The 22,731-nt window shown below is 34.2% G+C and overlaps 1 protein-coding gene across 1 annotated transcript in view; it reads left to right on the forward strand.

Annotated features, from left to right (window-relative positions):
- LOC129227028 (kinesin-like protein KIF21A) overlaps positions 1-22,178 on the forward strand; it is a gene marked incomplete at its 5' end in the record, with an annotated part of 122,588 nt that extends 100,410 nt beyond the window's left edge. Inside the window, 4 exons of the mRNA XM_054861667.1 lie at positions 2,972-3,092; positions 4,941-5,108; positions 15,699-15,898; positions 22,069-22,178. Coding sequence (XP_054717642.1) covers positions 2,972-3,092; positions 4,941-5,108; positions 15,699-15,898; positions 22,069-22,147 — 568 coding nt within the window. The remainder of the gene's footprint in view (positions 1-2,971; positions 3,093-4,940; positions 5,109-15,698; positions 15,899-22,068) is intronic.
- Between the last annotated feature and the right edge of the window lie 553 nt (positions 22,179-22,731).

Raw genomic sequence — 22,731 nt, forward strand, 5'->3', positions numbered from 1 at the left:
TGCCTTCCGTGGGTACACATGGTTATGTGTCCTTGGGTACAAAGGTACGCCATTTTGGTTTTGCAAGCCAGGCACATCGACAGGACCACAGTTTTAAAACATTAAAAATCAGAAACGAAACCTTCAAGATATAGGGAATCATGATACCTATAACAAAAATTTAATAATACAACGACAGACGAAAGAAATTGCTCATGATTTTTTTTTTTACTTAGACCCTACTAAAACCAAAAAAATGTGATAGAATCTTAAATGTTTCTTTGATGGCGTTGAAACTTCCTAGGGTACTGGAGAAGGCTGTGACATACGTTGAAAACAGTTAGAATCTCTTTCGACGATACCCGGAATTTCCCGACCAACGTCTGTAGGTACAGCAGCTTCCCCTATCATTGGAGTCCTGTTGACAGTCAGCTGTGAGCTGGAGAACTTGTTTTAGCTCCAGTGGGGTAGCTAGGGTGGAGGGCAGGGAGCGGTCTGCCTCGGGGGGGGGGGGGGGCATATTTTTAGGTGCCGCCATTCAGCACCTTTGATGTGGGAAAAAATATATAAGTAAGGGAATCACACTTTAAATGTATTATGGGAGGAAAGAAAAAAAAAACCTTTGAACTGTAAGATTTTGTTGTGACTACAACTGTGCTTCTCAGTGTTCTATGTTAAAATATTTCCCTAGGGAGCCCCTGAACCTTCCTCATCCCCTTAATGTCCACTAAGACTTAAGTTGTAGGTTTCGAAAAATATTTGAGAAAAGACCCTGACTTCCTAGCGTCACCAAAAGCCAAAACTGACTTCAGTTTTGATGAAGATTGTGGAGAGAACTTCATCTCCCTAAATGTTACTCTTAACTGCGATTTTCGATGTAAATTTAGAATATTTCTCCGAGATAGGCGCCTAACATCCCCTTTTTTGAAAGAAGAATATGGATTAAATTAGTTTCCCTTTTCTTCCTCAAATGAAGTTTTCAATTTGTTCAATAATTTTCCATGGTTTAATGTATTGAATTCAATGAAATGGCCGCAATTAGAGGAACCGCCTCGGGTGGCAGAAACTGTAGCTACGCCACTGTTTAGCTCTGTTGTTTCAAAGCCTATGCTCTGTAATTGTTTCCTAGTTTTTTATGGTATTTGCATGTAAGTATGTGGATATCTTATTTGCATGTAAATACAGTTTGATTGACAATGTTTTATGCAGAGCTGCGGAGTTTCAGTTGCAAGCTCTAAAAGTCTCCAAGTTGCTAATTTTCCATCCTACTCCACAGCCCTGATGTTATTTTTTTATACCTAGAAATACAGTGGGGGGTCATTTTGACCCCCAAGAAGAAATCTGCACAGTTTCCCATGTAATGTTAAATATTTTTAAAAATTAGTTTAAAAAAAAAAAACATATTTATAATAAATGCAGTTTATTTAAAGAATACAGAGATTTTCAAGGATTTTCATATAATAAAATATTTAAAAAAAGTTTAAAATGCTCTTCAAAAAACCAGCGCTGTTTCAGTTGCATTTCAGAAGCTAGTGGCTTATGGTTCCTATCATGTACAAAAACATTATAAATGCTTCAGGTTCTTAAAATGATATGTTCTAAGAGACATTGAGTTTCTGCCCTATTTCAGCATCTGTAAATGTATTTGCAGTTCTTTTTTTTCTCAAGAGGGTCAGAATGACACTACCTGCAGTTTTAGTTGTAACCCTTTAGTTTGGGTTTAGAAGAATTAAAATTTTCTGGAAAACTTTTTTTATTATTACACAGCACGCTTTTTTAGGAAAAGTCAAGGTAGGATTAAGCTTTTTACGAAAATACAGAGGTGAAGTTAGCAAAAAAAGTATAATTGGGCCGGTTAAAATGACCCCTCCCGTAATTCTAGTGTTAACACTACTATTAGGTCTCAATTTACGCGACATTTCCGTGAAACGTAACCCCCACGTAAAACAATGGTCTACTGTACTCGACTTATACACATTGGACTGAGCTCAGCACTGAAAAAGAAGTTTCTAAAGGCCTGGGAGAACTTCATTTTCATGCAAAGCAGTTGGGCATCATCATCTAGGCTGGTTCTTGCTCTGTATTGATCATATTTGTAGTTTAGAGCATGCATTTTGTGAAACTTTTTGAGTATGTTATTACAAATACAAATGTGACGACCAGCAGCAGGCTCTTGGCCCAGCTAGGCTGGTCCTAGTCAATTTATTAGTCCCCATTGAAGATAAACGGCCCTCTTAAAGCTATCCACTCCCTTGCTCATTACCACCTCTTCCGGTAAGCTGTTCCAAGTGCCCACAACTCTACTAAAGTAGCAGTTTTTCCTTATTACCAGGTTAGCCCGAGATTTGAATAGCTTAAAGCAATGACCCCTCGTCCTGCTTTCCGTGCATAAATTTAATCCATTAACATCATTCATTTTGATAAATTTAAACAACTGAATCATGTCCCTTCTGATCCATTAAGCCTGTTGAGTGTTGAGTCTGGTATCATAATCTAAATCTGAAAGTCCCCTTACTAGTCTAGTTGCCCTTCTTTGAACCCTTTCCAATACACAAATCTTTTTCCTCAGATAAGGCAACCAAAACTGCACAGCATACTCCAAATGGGGTCTTACTAAACTTGTATATAAAGGCAGAAGAACCTTCTTAAATTTTTTTTGAAATAGATCTATTGATAAACCCAAGCATTCTGTTGGCTTATTAGTAATAATATCAGATTCTCAAACAGATTACTGTTTAAAATGCACTACATGTACAAAGTACAGGGCGATTCAAAAAGAAAAGTGCACCTTCTTAAAGCTGCCGATTTGGAAATATTTGACATATTGCTCTGTGTTGGAGTTTGAATGTAAGAAGGAGTTTTTAACTTTCTCTGCTGCTGCATCAATTACCCCCAGAATTAACTTTTAAATTATTGATGTTAAATATCAAAGTTATGTTCAGAATATTCATTCAAAATTCTAACTTTTTGATAATGCTACTTGTATTTACAGGTATTCGCCGGTTGGAAAGCTCAGTGGGAGTCTCCAGTCAGCAATTATGTGTTTAGCAGTTGACAACACAGAGTCCGACAATAATGTAGTTGTCACTGGATCAAAGGATCATTACATTAAGGTATTACCATCGATGATTTTTATCACTAATACTAAAGCGAAGGAGAATCTTTAAACAGTAGAATACTTTTATAACACCGATCTATATAACGCAATTCTCTATAAACCGCTCAACTTTTCAGAAGTAAACAATAGGTTTCGAAGTTCAAAACATCCCTTTGCTTTTCTTTGCAAACATAAAAATTGTTAACCTAATTCAATTTTGAAACTGTTTTTCATCTTTCCATTTTATTTCAAAGCTTTTAAATTTAAAATTAGTACTCATAGTAAGCAGAAAATACCAGATGGCTCTTGAAAATGCAGCTGTTATGCAAACCATGAAGCTAGCAGAAGTGCAGGATTTTGATCGTGAAACATATTTATTTGTGAATAACTAATTGTAATATTGGTGCTTTAACACTCATTGCAGATAAAACTCATTCTGAAGTGCTAATATAAAGATATATTCTGAATATTAGTTTCAAAATTTTGTGAAGTGATCTATATAATGTAAAAACCTACATAACCCAAAAGCTCTGGTCCCAAGGTGTGCATTATAACAGTCTTCTACTGTACTAAAATTTGAAATGAAAATTTTGAAAATTTGATGAAATATGAACATTTGAAGGAATTAATTTCTCACTGTTCAGTCGAGAAAGATAGCAATTTATATCTCTCAAAATTACCTTGCCAAATAGATTTGGCATCTTTAAAAAAAATTCAGTTGAGTATTACAAAAACAAAAAAATGGTAGCCTATAGAACTGCATTTAACATATTCTCCAGTAAGGAATGAATCATATCGTTCGCAAATTTGCTACACTATGACCTGCAATCATTCGGTGTGAGTCATGATAAAAGCAGATGATTTGTAAACAGTCCCTAATCATTTAGTAATTATCCGAGAATAATTGAAATGCAATGCTGCTCATGCTGGTCCTGCAAATGCAAGGGTGATATGCATTTGTGGGACCAGCATGATTTCTGTTGAGAGATGGCAGCTGAAGCCAGAGGCGTAGCTAGATCCGACTTTCGGGGGGGGGGGGTTACTTCTTTTATATATATATATATATATATATATATATATATATATATATATATATATATATATATATATATATAACTTTTCTTTAGCATTAAAAAAAAGTAAGAGGGAGGTGAACCTAACATACTTTGGAATGGGGTGCCCCAAGTCCAATACTTTTGTCAAACAAAACAAAAGCAAAGAATTTTTTTTTAAAATAATTATATGGAAAATTCAACTTTTTTTTCTTTTCCCTCCATTTAATTTAATGTGAAATTTTCTAGCATCCTCTTGTCAAAAGCAGTCTATCCAAATCAGGGGGAAATCAAATATCTGCTACATATATGTGGATTTAACAAATCAATATCATTTTTAAGGCAAAGTTTCAAATTTCATTCAATTACTCAATTATGAAAAAATTGTCGCAGCAGAGGGAGGAGTCTTTATGCTTAAGGGTCACTCATGGAGCAGATTTTCAATAGCATTGGAGGGGGGGGAGCAAAGTGAAATTTTGACCTTTGTTACTCAGAAAAAAGTCGTTTTAATTTTCTTCTTTTTCTTCTTTCTTTCTCTTCTCTTTTCTTTTTCTCTTCTTTTGAGACAAACGTTTCGGGGGGGGGTGTCCCCAAACCCCCCCCCCCTTTAGCTACACCCCTGGCTGAAGCATACTTGTTCAAAAAGGAGATCAAAGGTTTCCTTGAACCGTTTTTGACTGTGCACTTGTTCTATGTCCTAGTTCAGCTTGCATGTTTCGTTTTCAGGGTTCTGAGGCTCAGGTCAGTCTCACTCCTGTACTGTACATAATTTATGTTATTTGCATCAAAATTATTATGATTCCTTTCCTCAGGTTTTTGAAGTAAAAGAAGGAACTGGCGAGTTGATTAATAACAAAAGTTTGAAGCCTCCTCACTACGATGGAATCCAGTCGCTAGCCATCAATGGGAATTTCTTGTTTTCTGGTTCTCGAGACATGTGCATCAAAAAATGGAACCTCAAATCTGGAAAACATATTCAGGTGTGAACATTATTTTGTTCCTATTATAATTTTTTTTTACAGCTGAAGTATTACAAATCTGCTGTTTGATGCAAAAGTTTCGCCGGTCTGACCATCTGCTTGAAATTACTCGAAAGGGCAAAACTTCATTTTGTTTTCAATTTTAAATGCGCCCACGGAAAGAGGCTCCACGTGAAAGAATGAATGCTATATTGGGGGATCACAGTAGGTCTGCAAAAGGTTGTGCCTCTAACGCAGCCCTATTAAAAAGAAAAGGAGAAGAGAAAGAAAAAAAATTCATTTCTCATCACAACTGGACGGTAGGGTGGTTCAAAAACACTTTTTTTTTTTCAGCTAGAGTCCAGGACACCCCCCCCCCCCTTGTTTTTTTTTTTTTTTTATTTACTGATAATATTATGTTATAAAAGTTTTAGCTTCTTACTCAAATTCTAAAAGGGTGCTTAGTGACGGAGAAGAGGAAGAAAAAAAATTCATTTCTCATCACAACTTGGGTGGTTCAAAAACACCTTTTTTTTTCAGCTAGAGTCCAGGACACCCCTCCCCCCCCCTTGTTTTTTTTTTTTCATTTACTGATAATATTATGTTATAAAAGTTTTAGCTTCTTACTCAAATTTTAAAAGGGTGCTTAGTTTAAAAAGGTTACTTCATTTAACATTTTCTGTAGCATAGAAAATGATGAAAATTTAAGAACATTCAACTTTCCCAGTTATTTTTTTTTTTTTGTAAATAATGGATTTGTTTCCAAAATTTGAAAAGAAAAAAAATCTGAAAGAACATGCTTAAAATCATAGGATGTGACCATTTTTTAAATAATTTGATCAAGTTTAATATTTTTAAAAAATTGGTGCGCTTTCATGTTTGCGCTTCTGTCGTGTGACATCACAAGTGATGAAATGCCAATCAGTTTTGCCAATCACAGAGCAAAGAATTTAATTCACATCTTTACTCACGTGTATTGGCAACGATAGGGTTGATAGCAAGCGTAGAGCGCAATATTTAATTTGCTTCTTGATTATCATGACATGGAAACATGGTTGAAAGATGCGCCAAATTGCATCATTTGTGACGTCATAAAGACCACACCTTGTTTTCAAAATCAGACATTTAAAAAAATTTATTGAAAAATAACTGTTGTGGGGAAAATGAAAGTATTTTCTGGGTTCATGTTATTTTTTTTTACTTATTCTATCAATTTCAATGACTAAAAGTAGTACTTTTGACTGAAGGGAACCACCCCATTACTTTATTGCTGTGTATATGCATGTTATTAGTGTATATTATAATATGCAGCATTGTTTTTACAGTTCAATGTATTTTTTTAACCTCCCTCCCCATATATACGAAGTTTGGGGGAAGGGGTTGAGCACCATCTTTCAGTTGAAATAGGAAGCTAAAATTCTTCCAGTATATTACTCTCTACAAGTGTAAAAATATTGAGGGGTGTCCTGGTATCTAGGAAAAACTTTTTTTTACATGTATTTTTGAACCACCGTACTGGACAGCCATGTAACAACTACATTACAGAGAAATAATATTTAATGCACGCAATCACTTGCCTGAAACATATGACATGATAAAATTATTTGAAAAAAAAAAAAAAAAAAAACTACAAAACAGGAAAACCACCAAGACACTCATAACCACTGAAGAAATGCAGCAGCTCTTTAGTATGAAAAAAATAATGTTTTTTAATTATTTAAACGGATCTTTAAGTGACTTTATTGATACATTTTGCTCTCTAAAATGCATTTATTGGTTATAACGCTAGAAATGATTACTGGAAAATTTGTTTAGGTGTTTCAAGGGATGATTGTTTTGTATTTTTAGACTACAGAACTTTGTTGAAAAATCTAGAATAATAACAAAAGATACATGAAGTCTTCTATTTTGTTTGCTAAAATAATTTGCTTGCATTATTTGTGGAGCAAGTAATTTAGCAGCAGTGGTAAGTAGCCTAACCACAAAAAATATGGTTTTTTGCAATCGACCAAGTTAAGGCGATTCCATCTGAACGACTCTAGCAGGGGAGAAGGTAAAAAAGTGATGGGATTCTCTATGCATGCATTTTATAATGTCACTAGGGCTTTACTAATTTATTGCATTCTCTAAGATAAAATGAGGGAAAACAAAAATAACTTCGATGGAAACAACAAAAAGAAAATAAAATGTTTTTATTTAGTCCAGAAATGTAAAAGCAAAATGGTAAGATCAAAATTATGTTGTGAAAAATAGATCAATGAATTTTTGTTGTGAAAGAACTGATCAAATGTAGTTTAGATTCAGGGGCGCCGACTTGCAAAAATCATTGGGGGGGCTGGCCCAGTCATCACCGGGGGTTTAGGGGGTTATGTAATCCCATGGAGGTCCCCCCCCCCAAATAAAGGTCGATTGTTGTGCCTTGAAAATGCCAATTTACATATTTTCTGGTGTGTATAATTTAAAAAACAAACAGTATGTGACATGGCGTTTTCAAAGTAAAACAATCCAAAAATTGGTATACAAATTTTTCTGGTTTAACTAGATCATGTCACTTGTCTTAGTAAGAGACATTTTTTTGTTCTATTATATGGGGAGTCATGCAGTGCCGTAGCTAGGCATGGAAAAGGTAGGGCGCTTGACTTGCATTGAAGGGCACTGCCAGAGACGCCGACTTAAAAAATATCGGGGGAATGGGGGCATGCCGCAGGAAATTTTCTAAATTTGAGATGAAAAATAGTGAGTTTTAAAGTTTTTTTAAAATCATATAATCAACATTAGAACCTCGAAAACTCGACAAGCCCGACACATATTTTTTGGCTTTGAAAAACGGAGGAGATAAATACAAACACACACAGTATTTTTGTAAAAAGGAAATTTAATTTACGCATGCGTTTTAAGACCAGTTGTTTTTACATTAGTGATATCGGCTAACATATTCAAGTGTAAACGCAGTCTCTCAATGTCTAGGTCATTTTTGAAAAACTCAGTTGATTTTTCAAAATGTTCTCTTCTCTTTCACTTCTGTTTAATAAAAGCAAGCACTCTTGTTCAACTGCAATGACCTGTGTGCGTCCAGTTGATGTAAATCGCCCAATAATGCAAAATTGCACCATTTTACAAACCTCAATGTATATTGTCTTGTAGTACAGTCAACTCCCGTCTTACGCGAGGGATGCATTCCAAGACCTCTCGCGTAGGTCGAATTTTCGCGCCGCAGCGCTGCCCACCGGCAACAGACTTGACCCGTAAGTTCGCGCACTGGGACTAATTTTTACAGTACTCGCAGCACTGTAACACTATCATCATTCGCACCACTCGTTTTCAGTTAACCTGCTTACACAACCGTAATGATTATTTCTTTTAACTCATTACTGAATATATTTTACAAGGTAAACTATCTTCAAACAAGGAAAATAAAAGATAAATTTATGAGTTTAGAAAGCATAATGTAACTTATAATTTTCTTGATTTATTGGGGGGGCTCTGCCCCTCAAAAATATTTTTGAGGGGGCTCGGGCCCCCTCAAGCCCCATGGAGTCGGCGCCACTGTTTAGATTAGAAAAGTTATTTCCAAGAACCATTTTTTTTTTTTTTTTGCAAAACAGCATCTGAAGAATTGGAGACAAAAGCGCACATCTGTAATGAACAAACTACCACACCTGTAAACTAATAGATGCGTCCACATGGGCGGATTTATGGGGGGGCAGGGGGGGAAATGCCCCCCCCCCCCAGTTCTGGGAGGACTTTATATAGTAACAACACATCTTCTAAAAAATAAAAAAAATCATTATTTTTACGTTTTTGAATAGTTCAGAAGAGCATGGGTTGATTTATAAAGGGGGGGGCAAAGGGGACAATGCCCCCCAGTTTTGGGAGGAGTTATATAGTAACAACTTATCTTCCAAAATCTTATAACAAAAAAAAATCATGATTTTTTTTTTTTTTTTTTTTTGAATAGGAAATTAAAGTTTATTTTTTCTTTTAAACTTAAAATAGCCGTTTCTTACAAAGTTTGAACAATACTGTACAACTGTATAATCTACTACTCAATTTCAGAGACTGGAAAGTGCAAATTATTGATAGGTTCTAAAATCCCTGAAAAGAATTACCACAGTATAACCTACCAGGGCTCTTGAGCCAAAAACCCAATCTAACTAACCAAACCTTGAAAGTAATTAGACAAGTCTTTGAAACTCCTAAGTAAAGTGTGCTCCAATTTTATTTCTTATCAAGTGTATAAATTAAGAACTGTTCAGTATGTTACTCTCTTAATACCTATTCTCAAAATCTGTGCACCATTTCTTTTAAAGTATTAACTTGCATCACAAAGCACTTTTAAAGCGTAAAACTTAAAAAAAAAATATATATATATATATATATTTGCCTATTATTTCCAATTAACCCTTTTAAGACTTCAAAATGCAGAATTTTATATCCATTTTAGATAATTTTCTCCGGGGGAGTATAACCCCCGGGCCCCCTGAAACTGGAGATATTCTATATCCCACTTAAAAGGGAGCACTGCATTACTCTCTTAATACCAGCCCCCTCTCTTTTAAGGTCAATTTAAAAAGGACAGCATGATTACACACAGTAATGAAAACGACACATAAAACAGTAAAGAATGACTTTTGCATCACAGAAAACAGACAAAAACATGGGAGAGGGGGGGAGGGCAATTAAAAATGTTGCTCCAAAAAAAAATCCTGTCCCCCCAGGAACTCAGTCCTAAATCCGCCTATGTGCGTCCATTTCCAGCTATAAACCGGATGTTTTCCTTTCTATACTATCAGTGATCAGACTGTATTTGTTGTTTTTGATTATATTATCTGCATCAAATTACGGATTTGAATTTAGATCATATTACGGAGTGGGCTGATAAATGGGGCATGGCTGTTAATGTTGGGAAATGTCGAGTGCTACATTTAGGGCATGGAAATAAGTGTACAAGTTATTATTTGCAAGGTTCAGTCATGGGTCAGGCAGAAAAAGTTACTGATCTGGGGATCTTAATAAGTCAGGATTTAAAGTTCAGCCAACAGTGTAGCACAGCTAGTAACAAAGCCAATAAGATGCTTGGATTTATCAATAGATCTATTTCAAACAAATCTAAAGAAGTTCTTCTGCCCTTATATAGAAGTTTGGTAAGACCTTATTTGAAGTATGCTGTTCAGTTTTGGTCTCCTTATCTTAAGAAAGATATTAATGTATTGGAAAGAGTTCAAAGGCGGGCTACAAGGCTAAAAATGTACAGTCTTGAGCAAAGAAGAGACTGAGGGGACATGAATTCAGTTGTTTAAATTTATTAAAATGAAAGATGTTACGGGGCTGAAGTTTAGCACTGAAAACAGGAGAAGGGGTCATTATTTTAGGCTATTTAAATCTCAGGCTAGCATGGATATTAGGAAAAATTATTATTATAGCAGGGTAGTGGAACCATGGAACAGCTTACCGGAAGAGGTGGTAATGAGCACGGGAGTTGATAGTTTTAAGAGGGCCATTGATCTTCACTGGGGATTGTAAATAGACTAGGACCAGTCTAGCTGGGCCCAGAGCCTGTTGTTGGTCGTCACTTTTGTATTTGTGTTAAATGTGGCAGATGTACGACATCGTGTACAATTGACAACCATGCGATCTTTCTGAATAAGAAGTGAAACAGAATGGCCGATGCTTTGAGCTCTTTCTCTCTTTGTGCGAGCAAAGGAGACTTTGGGAGGGGTCTCCTCTTATGATGTCTCCCTTTCCTTTGTTAAGAGTGGAATGAACATCGAATCTTTTGTCAGATTTCGGCTCAACAGATGTGAGAAAGCGGGTGGCACAGAATAGGGTGATTCAAAAAGAATAGTGAGGTTTCATGAAACTACCAATTTGGGAGTTTTAGATCTATTGCTCTCTAGTCGAGCTTAAAAGCAAGGGCAAGTTGTAAAGTTTACGTTGGCTACCGCTAGATGTTTCTGCCTGTTATGTGTTTCACCTGTTATTCATTATTCAGTTGGATAAAATGGTGATCAAAAGGGATATGATTTAGCACCTTATAATTGGCCACACTAGATTATCGAACATAACATTATGTGATTTTTTCCTTGAAGGGATGTGTAAAGAATACTGTTTCTACAACCCCTTACCTACTAAGCTTGATGAACTGAAAAAATGGATCACTGCAGCAATTATTTCTGTGACTGCGAACATGCTGCAACAATATGTCAGGAGTTTAAGTACAGGTGTGGTACCGTATTTTCCTGCGTATAATCCGCGGATTATCTGCTAAAAAAGGCAAAGTTTATGAGGTGCAGATTGTCTGTGATTTTTTTCCCTTAACACCAACGCATTGAACCTCAATATTTACACAGAGAAGATAACACACACCGATATAGACCGTACGCCGACTGAATGTTGTTTATTTTACGAAGCATGCATGTTCTTCTTCGCTGCCTGCCTGTATGTTGGTTATTTTACGTTGCTTGAATGTTCCTCTTGACGATTCAGGTCATGTAAAATAAGCAAGATTACAGTGAAATAGGTATCCATTTGCACAAGATTAGACCGTTTGCTCCTTTGTCTTGACTCTTTGTTTTTCAAATATTGACGAACTATAATCAAGATTTCAGGAAGAAATCATTATATTTCATATTAATTTTGATTATACCTTCAAAGTATTAAAAACCTTTTCACGTTTTTAGTTTAGTTGCTCAAATGCTATGTTAAATTCAAACCTTATTTTTTTACATCGTATTATACGCCGCCGTGGATTATACAAAGCTTTTTTTTTCTTCGGGCTGATTTTAGGACCTACGGATTATACGTAGGAAAATACGGTATTGTTCAGGCACCAGGAGTTAGCACGTACGATTTCTTGATGATTATTTAAGCATAGTGATGTAAAATACCTGGGTATTTATTTTTAGGGGTAAATACCCAGGGTATATACCCGGGTAAATACCCAAAATGGGTATTTACCCGGGTATTTATTTCAGAAATTTATATTCGACTAAAATACTTTTCTGTCTATTCCACTATGTATATATATAACCAACCATATACAAAACAATAAATTTTTGCCCAAAAATTGTACTTTTATCACATATTTAAAGAATTATTGTGTGAAACAACTTAGCAATCTAATATGATATTCACATTAAATGTGTTGGATATACCTAATCAATGTTGATAGCCAAATTTCAGATATAAAAAGCCATTCTACAAAAAGTAAAAAGCTTAACTGGTTACAAAAAAAAAAGCAAACATCAATTTTTTTAAGGTCCTTGTCTTTCATAACCCAGTTATATGTCCCTGCATGGCATGAGCACTTAAAATTCACAAAGCCACTTCTACTATTACACTGGTTCCACGTAAATTTCTCCACCATAACAAAATATTCATACTGCCTAATCCTTCCCACAATATTTTCCTTCCCCATATCCCAGTCTTTTTCCTATAATGAACAAGTTCAGTCTTCAGTTGAACACTATCTAATTTCATATGCTTCACAACTTGATAGATAAACGTTAAACCATTGGGCAGATCAGGTGGTTTCAGATCCCCGCCTTGCATCACTGGATCCAAAATATCTGCAGCACGATGAATTGGACCAAAGCCAAATTCTTTCCTTTCTTTAAACTTATTCAAAATTTCTCTTTCTTCAAGTGCTACATTTAGGGCATGGAAATAAGTGTACAAGTTATTATTTGCAAGGTTCAGTCATTAGTCAGGCAGACAAAGTTACTGATCTGGGGGTCCTAATAAGTCAGGATTTAAAGTTTAGCCAACAGTGCAGCATTGCTAGCAACAAAGCCAATAAGATGCTTGGGTTTATCAATAGATCTATTTCAAACAAATCTAAAGAAGTTCTTCTGCCCTTATATAGAAGTTTGGTAAGACCTTATTTGAAGTATGCTGTTCAGTTTTGGTCTCCTTATCTTAAGAAAGACATTAATGTATTGGAAAGGGTTCAAAGGCGGGCTACAAGGCTAATAAGTGGACTTTCCCACTTAGATTATGATTCCAGGCTTAGAAGGCTAAAAATGTACAGTCTTGAGCAAAGAAGAGACCGAGGGGACATGATTCAGCTGTTTAAATTTATTAAAACGAAAGATGTTACGAGGCTCAAGTTTAGCACTGAAAACAGGACAAGGGGTCATTGTTTTAAACTATTTAAATCTCAGGCTAACATGGATACTAGGAAAAATTATTATTTTAGCAGAGTAGTGGAACCTTGGAACAGCTTACCGGAAGAGGTGGTAATGAGCAAGGGAGTAGACAGTTTTAAGAGGGGGCCATTGATCTTCACTGGGGATTGTAAATTGACTAGGAACAGCCTAGCTGGGCCCAGAGCCTGTTGCTGGTCGTCACTTTTGTATTTGTATTTATTTGTATTTTTTTGAAAAGGGGACATGGGAAGCTGTTCCAGTAATGTAATCTGTAATTTGTTGAACTGCCTATAGACCAAATGTATTTGCAGATCATTTATTTAACTCAAGAGATAAAATCAACTTCACCATTGGTTCTAAAATATGAACCATTTTATCAACATGAAGCCAAAAAACTTCATCTTCTAGGAGCCTTTTCTTAAATTCACTGGACAACTGTGATTCACTGACTGTTGGAGTTTGAAGTACAAACTTGTTAGCTTTTAAGCTTTGGAAACAGTACAAATAACTGCCCCATCTAGATTTTCACTGGAAGTTTTAAAAAAGTAGCAGATTTCGCCACCTCTTGGTTTTGAATTTTGACGAACATTGCTTGTAATACACAGCTTTGTTTTATCGTTTTCACAATTTCAATTGTATGCAACAGAAAAAGTGATTTACACTGGAAATTTTTTTTTCTTGCTTATTAATGTGAAAACTGTTTTATAATTGCCACATTATCACTTAAACAGCAATTAAATAAATAACATCATAGTCTTAATAACTTCTCAGTTTATTCTTCCAAACATCCCTCATGCATTTTTTTTTTTTCATTTTGGATATGACTAACCTAAATTGTGACTTTGAAATCCTGAAGTTCATCATTGAATTGCTTATACTTCTCCAATTATGGCATTGAAAAGAAAGATTCTTTGGTTCACGGTGTGTTTCTTTCATAATTTCATCAAGTCTTTCAATAAAAAATATCATAAACTGTGTAATACATATGTATGTATCAGTTTTACCAATTATTTCATATTTAGATTTTTTTTTAAAAAAAACCCCATTCACTTTTTGTATTTTTTTTTGTAAAATACCCAGTTTTGGGGTATTTACCCAGGCCTTGGGTAAATACCCAAAAAATATTTACCTACCCGCTGGGTATTTACCCGATCCACATCACTATTTAAGCATGTACAAAAAAAAATCCTTTTACCATTTTTTTACTCTAAGAAATATATATGTTTCCAGCCCCTTCATTCTTTTTGAATAAACTTGTGTATTGACATTAGAGACGTACCGAGTAGCACTTTGGCCGAGTACCGAGTACTCGGCCTTTCACTACTTGGCCGAGTTAATAAGTACCAATTATGTTTTAAGAAGAACCACCGACACACATGTGATGAATTTTGAACTTATTGGAATAGTAGTATAAACCTCCTTGTCCATATAATAGTTTTTAAAACTAAATTCCTGCTGAAATTTAATTACGCATTATATAAACAATTTCGTTTGTGTCAAAAATTTTACAAAAAAATTATTTTTAAAATTCAAAATAAATAAATAAAAGGTATGATTAATCAAGTTGGAATTAAAACAAATTACAGTGAAATCCCTCTAATGCAGACACTAACAGGACAATTTTTTTTTGTCCACAATAGAGAGGTGTCCGCAGGACAGGGGTTTAATAATGTTATTTGCATTGGAACTGGGGAATTAAAAACTGTCCGCATAAGAGGGGTGCTCATTAGGAGGGGTTTCACTGTATACCAATCAATTATAGTTCTAGTCCGCCAAACATAAATAATTTTTAAAAGCAGATAAAACAAATGTGCAGGAACACTGCAGACACGTGTTTCTGACCCCCCGGTACAAGGAACGTCTTTTTCAGTGCATAACATGTGAGCTAAAGAATGTAAAGACATACGACAAAAAAATCCGAGTTTTGTCTTTAAATCCACGAGCTCCCATTTTGTGCATTGAAAAAGAAATTCCTTGTAACACCAAATACGTGTCTGCAGTGTTCCTGCACTGTGCTTTTAACGTTGTTTTATTTCCTTTTATTTTTTAAGCAAAGGTAATTTATATTTTTTATCACTAATTTTTGTTTGTAGCAAAAATCAATTTTTAATATAAAAATTCCATATTTTCTATACATACCTTTTTTGCATAATTTTTAATAAATAAGTTTTATTAACTTTAGGGACATTAAAATAAAGATTTATTCCACAAACTTCATTATTCTCAAAATTTAAATTTGACTTATAAATTTAAACTGTAAATGATTGCAGAATATAATGCTTGCTCTTTTTTTTTTATAAATTTTAGTATCTGTCTTGGACAATATTCAATTTTTTGCAACTACTCGGTATTGGCCGAGTACCGAGTACTCGGCAAATTGGCCGAGTAAGCCGAGTACCGAGTAGTTACCGAGTACTCGGTACGTCTCTAATTGACATTAATCTTGCACTCTTTTTCTTTCCAGTCCCTGAACCAAGCACACAAAGATTGGGTTCTTTCTCTGAGCTTCCTCCCAAACAAAGATGTGTTGATGAGTGGATGCCGAGGTGGCTTTTTGAAATTGTGGGCTTCCGCTTCTACGCAGCTGATTGGGGAAATAAAAGCCCATAGTGCCCCAATTAATGCTATATCCACCAATAGTTCGTGTGTTTTTACGGGTTCCAGGTTTGTATACTAATTTTACTTTTAAATCCCCCCCCTCCCCCCTCATTCTTATGTAGTTACTCACAGAACATGGGACTCGTGAATATCTCCCTGAAATAGCAAAGCTAAAACAGATCTAGCAATTACATGCAATCTACTTACCTATATATGTATGTAAATATATATTAGGGTGCGTCTTATTTTTAAAGGTGTTATTTTTTCATGAGGCACCCTCTCATTTTGTTCCTGTGGATGAAAAAAAAATTCTCATATCTGAAAAATAAAAATTGAATAATATTTAGAGGGTGCTACCACTGCTGCAAAATTTGCCAAACCTCTCTCTTTTTATTTATTTTTTTAATTTATTTATTTAGTCTGGATAACAAGTTGCAATCAGTGAAAAGTTTGTATTGTCACAAAGAGAAAAATTACAACATTGCTGAATGTAAAAGACCGAAAGTGTAAACCTGTGATATAAATGGCGTTACCGAACTTTCGGTTGTTTTTTTGACATTATTACATAAAATGACAACCACCATGAAATGCTTATTATTTTCTTGTATATATTAGAAATAGGTATTTGTGTTATGTTAAACCCAACCAACCTAATTTCATGTTGATTAAAAATGTAACAAGATATATTGGGGAGTTGATTTTTACACCATTTTGTTCACAATGAATTTAATTTTAATCACTGGTAAGCACCCCCTAAATTATGATCAAATTCTATGAAACTTTTATGTGTGTATTTTTTCATCAAAAGGAAACAATTAAAGGGGTGCCCTATAAAAAATTCAAAATTTTTTCAAAAAGTGCATTATAAGACACACCCTAATATATATGCAGTAAGCGCCGCTTAATATGATCACTTTGGGACAAATACAATTTGATAATAACTGACTGATAACAATAACCAAAAAGAATCCAGGAAACAGTTTTTTTTTTTTTTTCAATTAAGAAGATTTTATTTTTGCAACCGTAAATTTAAATTACAACGACTCGGCTAAACACGATTATGAATTACTAAATTAGCAGAACGCAAATATTTTAATCATAAAAGGGAAACCTAAAATATGCAATTTTGAAACACATGGCAATAGGTGATATAAAATATATATGACCGTTTGCTCGTGCATCCTCTTCCCTTACATTTGTAGACCACAGTTTCAAAGCAGATTCAATTACCAGCATGGTTTCATTTGTTTAAGTTTTTATTTAGCTTATCGCTTTGTTTTCAATCTCGTCTCTATTCTGTAGGAACTTACAAAGTAATGGCTGAGAAATTTTTAGCTCTGCTGCATTACTTTGACTCAGCATGGGTAAATTGTCGAAGTGCTTTAAAATGTTAATTTTCTCCCTGACATTTAAATCACGGCGCTCTTCCTTCCGGAACCTACATTAATTCTGAGTGAGAAGAGCTTACCACCAGCAACCATGCAAATTTAAAAACATTTTGAACAGTTTGAAAGTTTATGAAAACACGATAACAATAAACGAAGACACTGATTACAATATCCGACTTTTTAACACGTGTTAGTATACAAGTGTCTCTGGACTTCGTGATTCTGATAACATTGAGCGAATGATAACATTAACCGTGATCACATAAGGCGGCACCTACTGTATATATATATATATATATAATATGCCTTACCCCTGGCTAAGGGTTGGTAACTTACTGTTCAAGATCTAACAGTTGTTCAAAAGTAGCCTTAGGAAATGAATTCCAATTCAACCAACCTAAATCCTAAAACCAGCAGTTACATAGACCTTCTAAAACATCCAAATTTTATTTATTGAATGACTTAGTTTCCTGTTAGGTGGATTTTTTTTTAGTTTTAAATTAACTGTTTGTCTTATTTAATGGATTGCTTTGTTCAAAAATTACACAATAAATTTCAACATGTTTGACAAGCCACTTAGAGTATTTTTTTACCAGTTTGGTGAAAAATGTTTAAAATGAGCCGTGACATTCCTATAAGGAAAAGTACCACTCTTATCTGGGCTTTTGTGAGCTTTTATGGTTTGTTTACAAAAGTACAAATTCCTCTCCACTGTGAAATTTACCCTTTCACCTTCATACTATAATATTTGCAACATCATGAATTTGAAAAGAAACAAGCTGATGTGTGCATCGCATGACATCCTTTTACACCTATTTAATACTAACTAGCCTGCGTGCCCAGCGTTGCACGGGCTACTTAAAAAATGAAAGCGATGTCCAATTGATGTTTTTGTATTACTCTGACATCACTTTCTAAAGCGCTAAGAAGTAAATAAATACACGTAATGCAAGGTTTGTAAAACACCAGTAGAGCATATTTTTGTCAAAAATCTCTTTAACGTTAATCATAGTTATCAATGATACAAGTTATGAGTATTTTCAATTAGCACAAAAGATGAAAATATATGCATTATCAACTATGATCTGTTCACACGTTAAAATGAATTACGTCTGATAGACTATATCTGAAATATTTATGTACAATTACAATCAGCTTTTTACATAAAATGACACACACATTTTGATTGATTTTGTGAAACTAAAGCACCAAGACTAAATAAATACCAATAAGCATTAATTAAATACCAAGTCATCAGATTCCAAGATAGCTTTAGTTAAAATCCTTAAAAACAATTTTTTTGTTCAACTCTGTTTCACTTAAAGAAATCCAAACAATCTTAATTTAACATGTTCTTTTAACGATACAAACTGTATTTCAAAAATAGAAACAGGAAGGAAAAAGAAAGTTATTGCAATTCGAAAACTCACCCATGTGACGGGAAAAAGTTCAACAAAATAAACATAATTAGTCGCACATCCTAAATGTATCAAAATATGAGGCCGGTGAATGATAAACTTGCACTACAATCAATAAACATAGCTAAAGAAACAACTTTTATATGAGGAAAAGAGTTAAGAACGTTGAATGTAAAAAATAAAAAAAAGGACAGACGATAAAATAAAGGCTATATCCGAATAGAGCAACCAATTTTAAACTAATTTGAAATGAAATTCTGGATGGAAACGTTGTTTTAAGATTTGGACAGCAGCCAAAAAAATCTCTTTTAAAACAATTATTAGAATTTTATTTGCTCATACGCAAAATGGCAACAGGAAAGAAATAAAAATTCCTGAATAACGTTATGTTAATTAACGTTTTAATTAATATCTCCGCTAATTAAAGTCGCACAATTACGAGATTGGTCCTATTGTTTTCTTTGGAAAATTTCGAATTGATCGGTATCTTGTTCGACTCTCGATTCGCGGCGGTTCTCGAGGAGATCGATCTTCAGACAGACAGACAGACGGACGCGAACAGATTTTAATATTATAGTGGATAGTGCCTTGTAATAAGCAAGGAAACACTTCAAAAATTATACAAAAAAGTAAATATAAACTGTCCAAGTTTTTTTTTTTCAGTCACAAATGTTCGATGTGTGCACCTTTCATAACGTTTTGTAAAAATTAATTTTTCCAATATTGGCAATTTTAATGTGATTCAATGGTTTACTTTCTAAATATCGTGGCCAAAATGAAACCAGATAAAAAAGAAACGCCAAAATTTGTCGCCTTGGCGACCAAAAGACTGGCGATATATCACCAAGTGTTTGCCAAATTATAACACCACTTAAGTTTGCATTGAAATTAACAATGATTTCACCCCAAAAAGGTGTAAAAGACCCCGCCTTTGGAGCATCCGAATGCAACCAAAAATGGTGGTGCACAACTAGACACCACTAGGAGTGTACATACCAAATTTCAACTTTCTAGGACATACCGTTCTTGAGTTATGCGACATACATACGCACATACATACTTAAATGAGAAAACTCGTAATTAACTCGAGGATCGTCAAATAGGATATTTCGGGTGTCTACGTTCTTAGCCACTTATTCACATGTGGTCGGGTTGGAAAAAGCTCAACATTCATTCGGGGGTGAGCAAAATGGAAATTAAGTTTGATTTTTGAATGAAAATTGTTTTGCGAATACAATACTTCCTTTTTTATAAAAGGAAGTAAAAAAGAGTTAAGAATTCAGATTTCAGAAGTTTTTTTTTTTTTTTTTTTGAATAGCTTATTTTAAGAATTAAAACTTTTGTTTTTTCCCTAGGTTTCTGTTGAAGTATTTGTAGTGTAAATTTACATATCACATTAATTCATTTTATATTGACCTTTAAAGTTTTTCCTGCATTTAACAATGCAATAATGCATGTGTATGATCAACCGTACTGTGATAATTTTTGATTCACATAGAGTTCTGCTTTCTTTTTCTTTTTTTCTAACTTGAAGTATCATCCCTGGCTATGTTTGATTTTCTTCGCTTTATCAGAAAATTAGTAACCTCTCTACCTCTAACAAAATAATATTAACAGTAAATTCATGCATTATTCTTTTCTGTCATCTGCTTAAAAACATAAGAACCTCATTTTAAGCTTTATATTTTTGAAAAGACTGACCTCTTATGTTTTAAGAAGTTCTTCTGCCCTTATATAGAAGTCTGGTAAGACCTCATTTGGAGTATGCTGTTCAGTTTTGGTCTCCGTATCTTAATAAAGATATTAATGTATTGGAAAGGGTTCGAAGGCGGGCTATAAGGCTAATAAATAGACTTTCTTATTTAGACTAAGATTCCAGGCTTAGAATGTTAAAAATGTACGGTCTTGAGCAAAGAAGAGACCGAGGGGACATGATTCAGTTGTTTAAATTTATTAAAATGAAAGATGTTACGGGGCTGAAGTTTAGCACTGAAAACAGGACAAGGGGTCATTGTTTTAAGCTATTTAAATCTCAGGCTAACATGGATGTTAGGAAAAATTATCATTTTAGCAGGGTAGTGGAACATTGGAACAGCTTACCGGAGGTGGCTAATGAGCAAGGGAGTTGATAGTTTTAAGAGGGCCATTGATCTTCACTGGGGATTGATTGTAAATGGACTAGGACCAGCCTAGCTGGGCCCAGAGCCTGTTGCTGTTCGTCACTTTTGTATTTGTGTTTGTATTAACAACACTATAATGCATGTGTATGATCAACCTTATTGCGATAATTTTCGATTCACATAGAGTTCTGCTTTCCTTTTTTTTCTAATTTGAAGTATCATTCTTGGTTATGTTTGGTTTTTGTTTTATCAGCAAATTAATAACCTCTTTACTGCTAACAAAATAATATTAACAGTAAATTCATGCATTATTCTTTTCTGTCATCAGCTTAAAAACCTCATTTTAAGTTTTATACAGTAGAACCTCGCTTTACGCGGGGGTTACTTTCCACGGAAATGCCGCGTAAATCGAAACCTCGTAAATTGAGACCTAATACGAGTGTTAAAATAGGGGTTTGGTCCGGTATACTACAAAATACTTCATTCTAGTGATGACTGATTGTATAATTAGTTTAATGCGTAGTTATATCGACTTTTATTCACAACATGCATAAAGAAAACATTAATTTTGTGTCCTGTTTATAAAGAGGAGCTGGCTATGATAGTCTTTTGGCAGCCATTAAGAATTTTTCTCTATAATTCTTTGCAGAACGCATCCACGATCACTTCGCCATTTCCATGATAGAATCTTCCTTCACTAACAAATCAGAAAGATCATTTCTATTGTCTGGGAATGGCTCAAAATTTTCAATGTGAACGTTTTTGGCTGTTTGTCACCAATGTCCGTATCCTTGTTGGTTTTGGCCTCCTCTGTCACTCCTAAAAGCTATTCTTCCAGTGAGTTCTGAACTGTGTGAATTTAATAACTTTACTTCTGGAAAGAGCTCTGGAACCAATCGCATAAAATGTCTCCAGTGGCCCAAGCTCGATTATTAGCACGCCAAATGCAGTTGATTACGCGTAATCTGCAATCTTCAGGAGTTTGGATTTTGAAAGAGGGAAAAATGTTATCTGTTTGTATAAAGCATCCGCGTAAAACTGAAACTCATTCGCATAAAATAATATAAAGGTGTCAAATCTTGAACCGCGTATAGTCGAAACTGCGTAAAATAAACCTGCGTAAAACGAAGGTCTACTGTATTTTTGAAAAGACTGACCTCTTATGTTTTTTTAGCACAAATTTAGTTTTCGAAACTTTTGTATTAAGAAAGAATTTTCCTTGCATTTCATTTAAAATCCAAGGAAATTCTTAAAACAGAGTACTTTCAACTTCCTTTTATGTTATTCATACATTTACTTTTCTTTTCCAGTGACTGCACAGTGGGTATTTGGAGACTAAAAAACAACAATGATCTTTCCCCCGACAGCAATGGTTATGCTTTCCCGTGAACACATTCATGGTATATCCATAATACTATCATCTTACAATAGGAAAATCAACTCATTAAAATTAGACTAAAATTTTTGAAACATTATAATAGTATAACTTAAGCAAATTTAACGGAAAGCCAAAGATTAACTACCGTGTTTGTGAACTTAAGAGATCTCTAAGAAGAACAGGCCTGCTGTTGACTCTGTTAGCATTTTCCTCTTGTAATTTTATATTTTAGCATAAAACACATGTGCATTTACTTGTGTGTTTTATAAGTTATGGATTTTACATATTTTAATGTTATGTTAAGTGTTTTAACTGTTGTATGTAGCACATTTGTGTTCTTGTCCAAAATGTCATCAATTATTTATTCTGTACATAGTTTGTTAAATTTTGTGCAAAGCATTTATTTCACACTTTGTATTTTTAAAGTAATAAAATATTATCTAAGGAAAGTTTTTAATATCAAAAGGTTTCTCATCATTATCATAGTTTCTAAATCATTAAGTTAGCTATAATCCTGTATTTCTAATATTTATAAAATAAGTGCATTTTAAACTTTTATTTTTCTTTTCAACCATAAAGTACTTTCGAGTAAGCA

The sequence above is a fragment of the Uloborus diversus genome, chromosome 1, assembly GCF_026930045.1.
Source record: "Uloborus diversus isolate 005 chromosome 1, Udiv.v.3.1, whole genome shotgun sequence".
NCBI lineage: Eukaryota > Metazoa > Arthropoda > Arachnida > Araneae > Uloboridae > Uloborus > Uloborus diversus.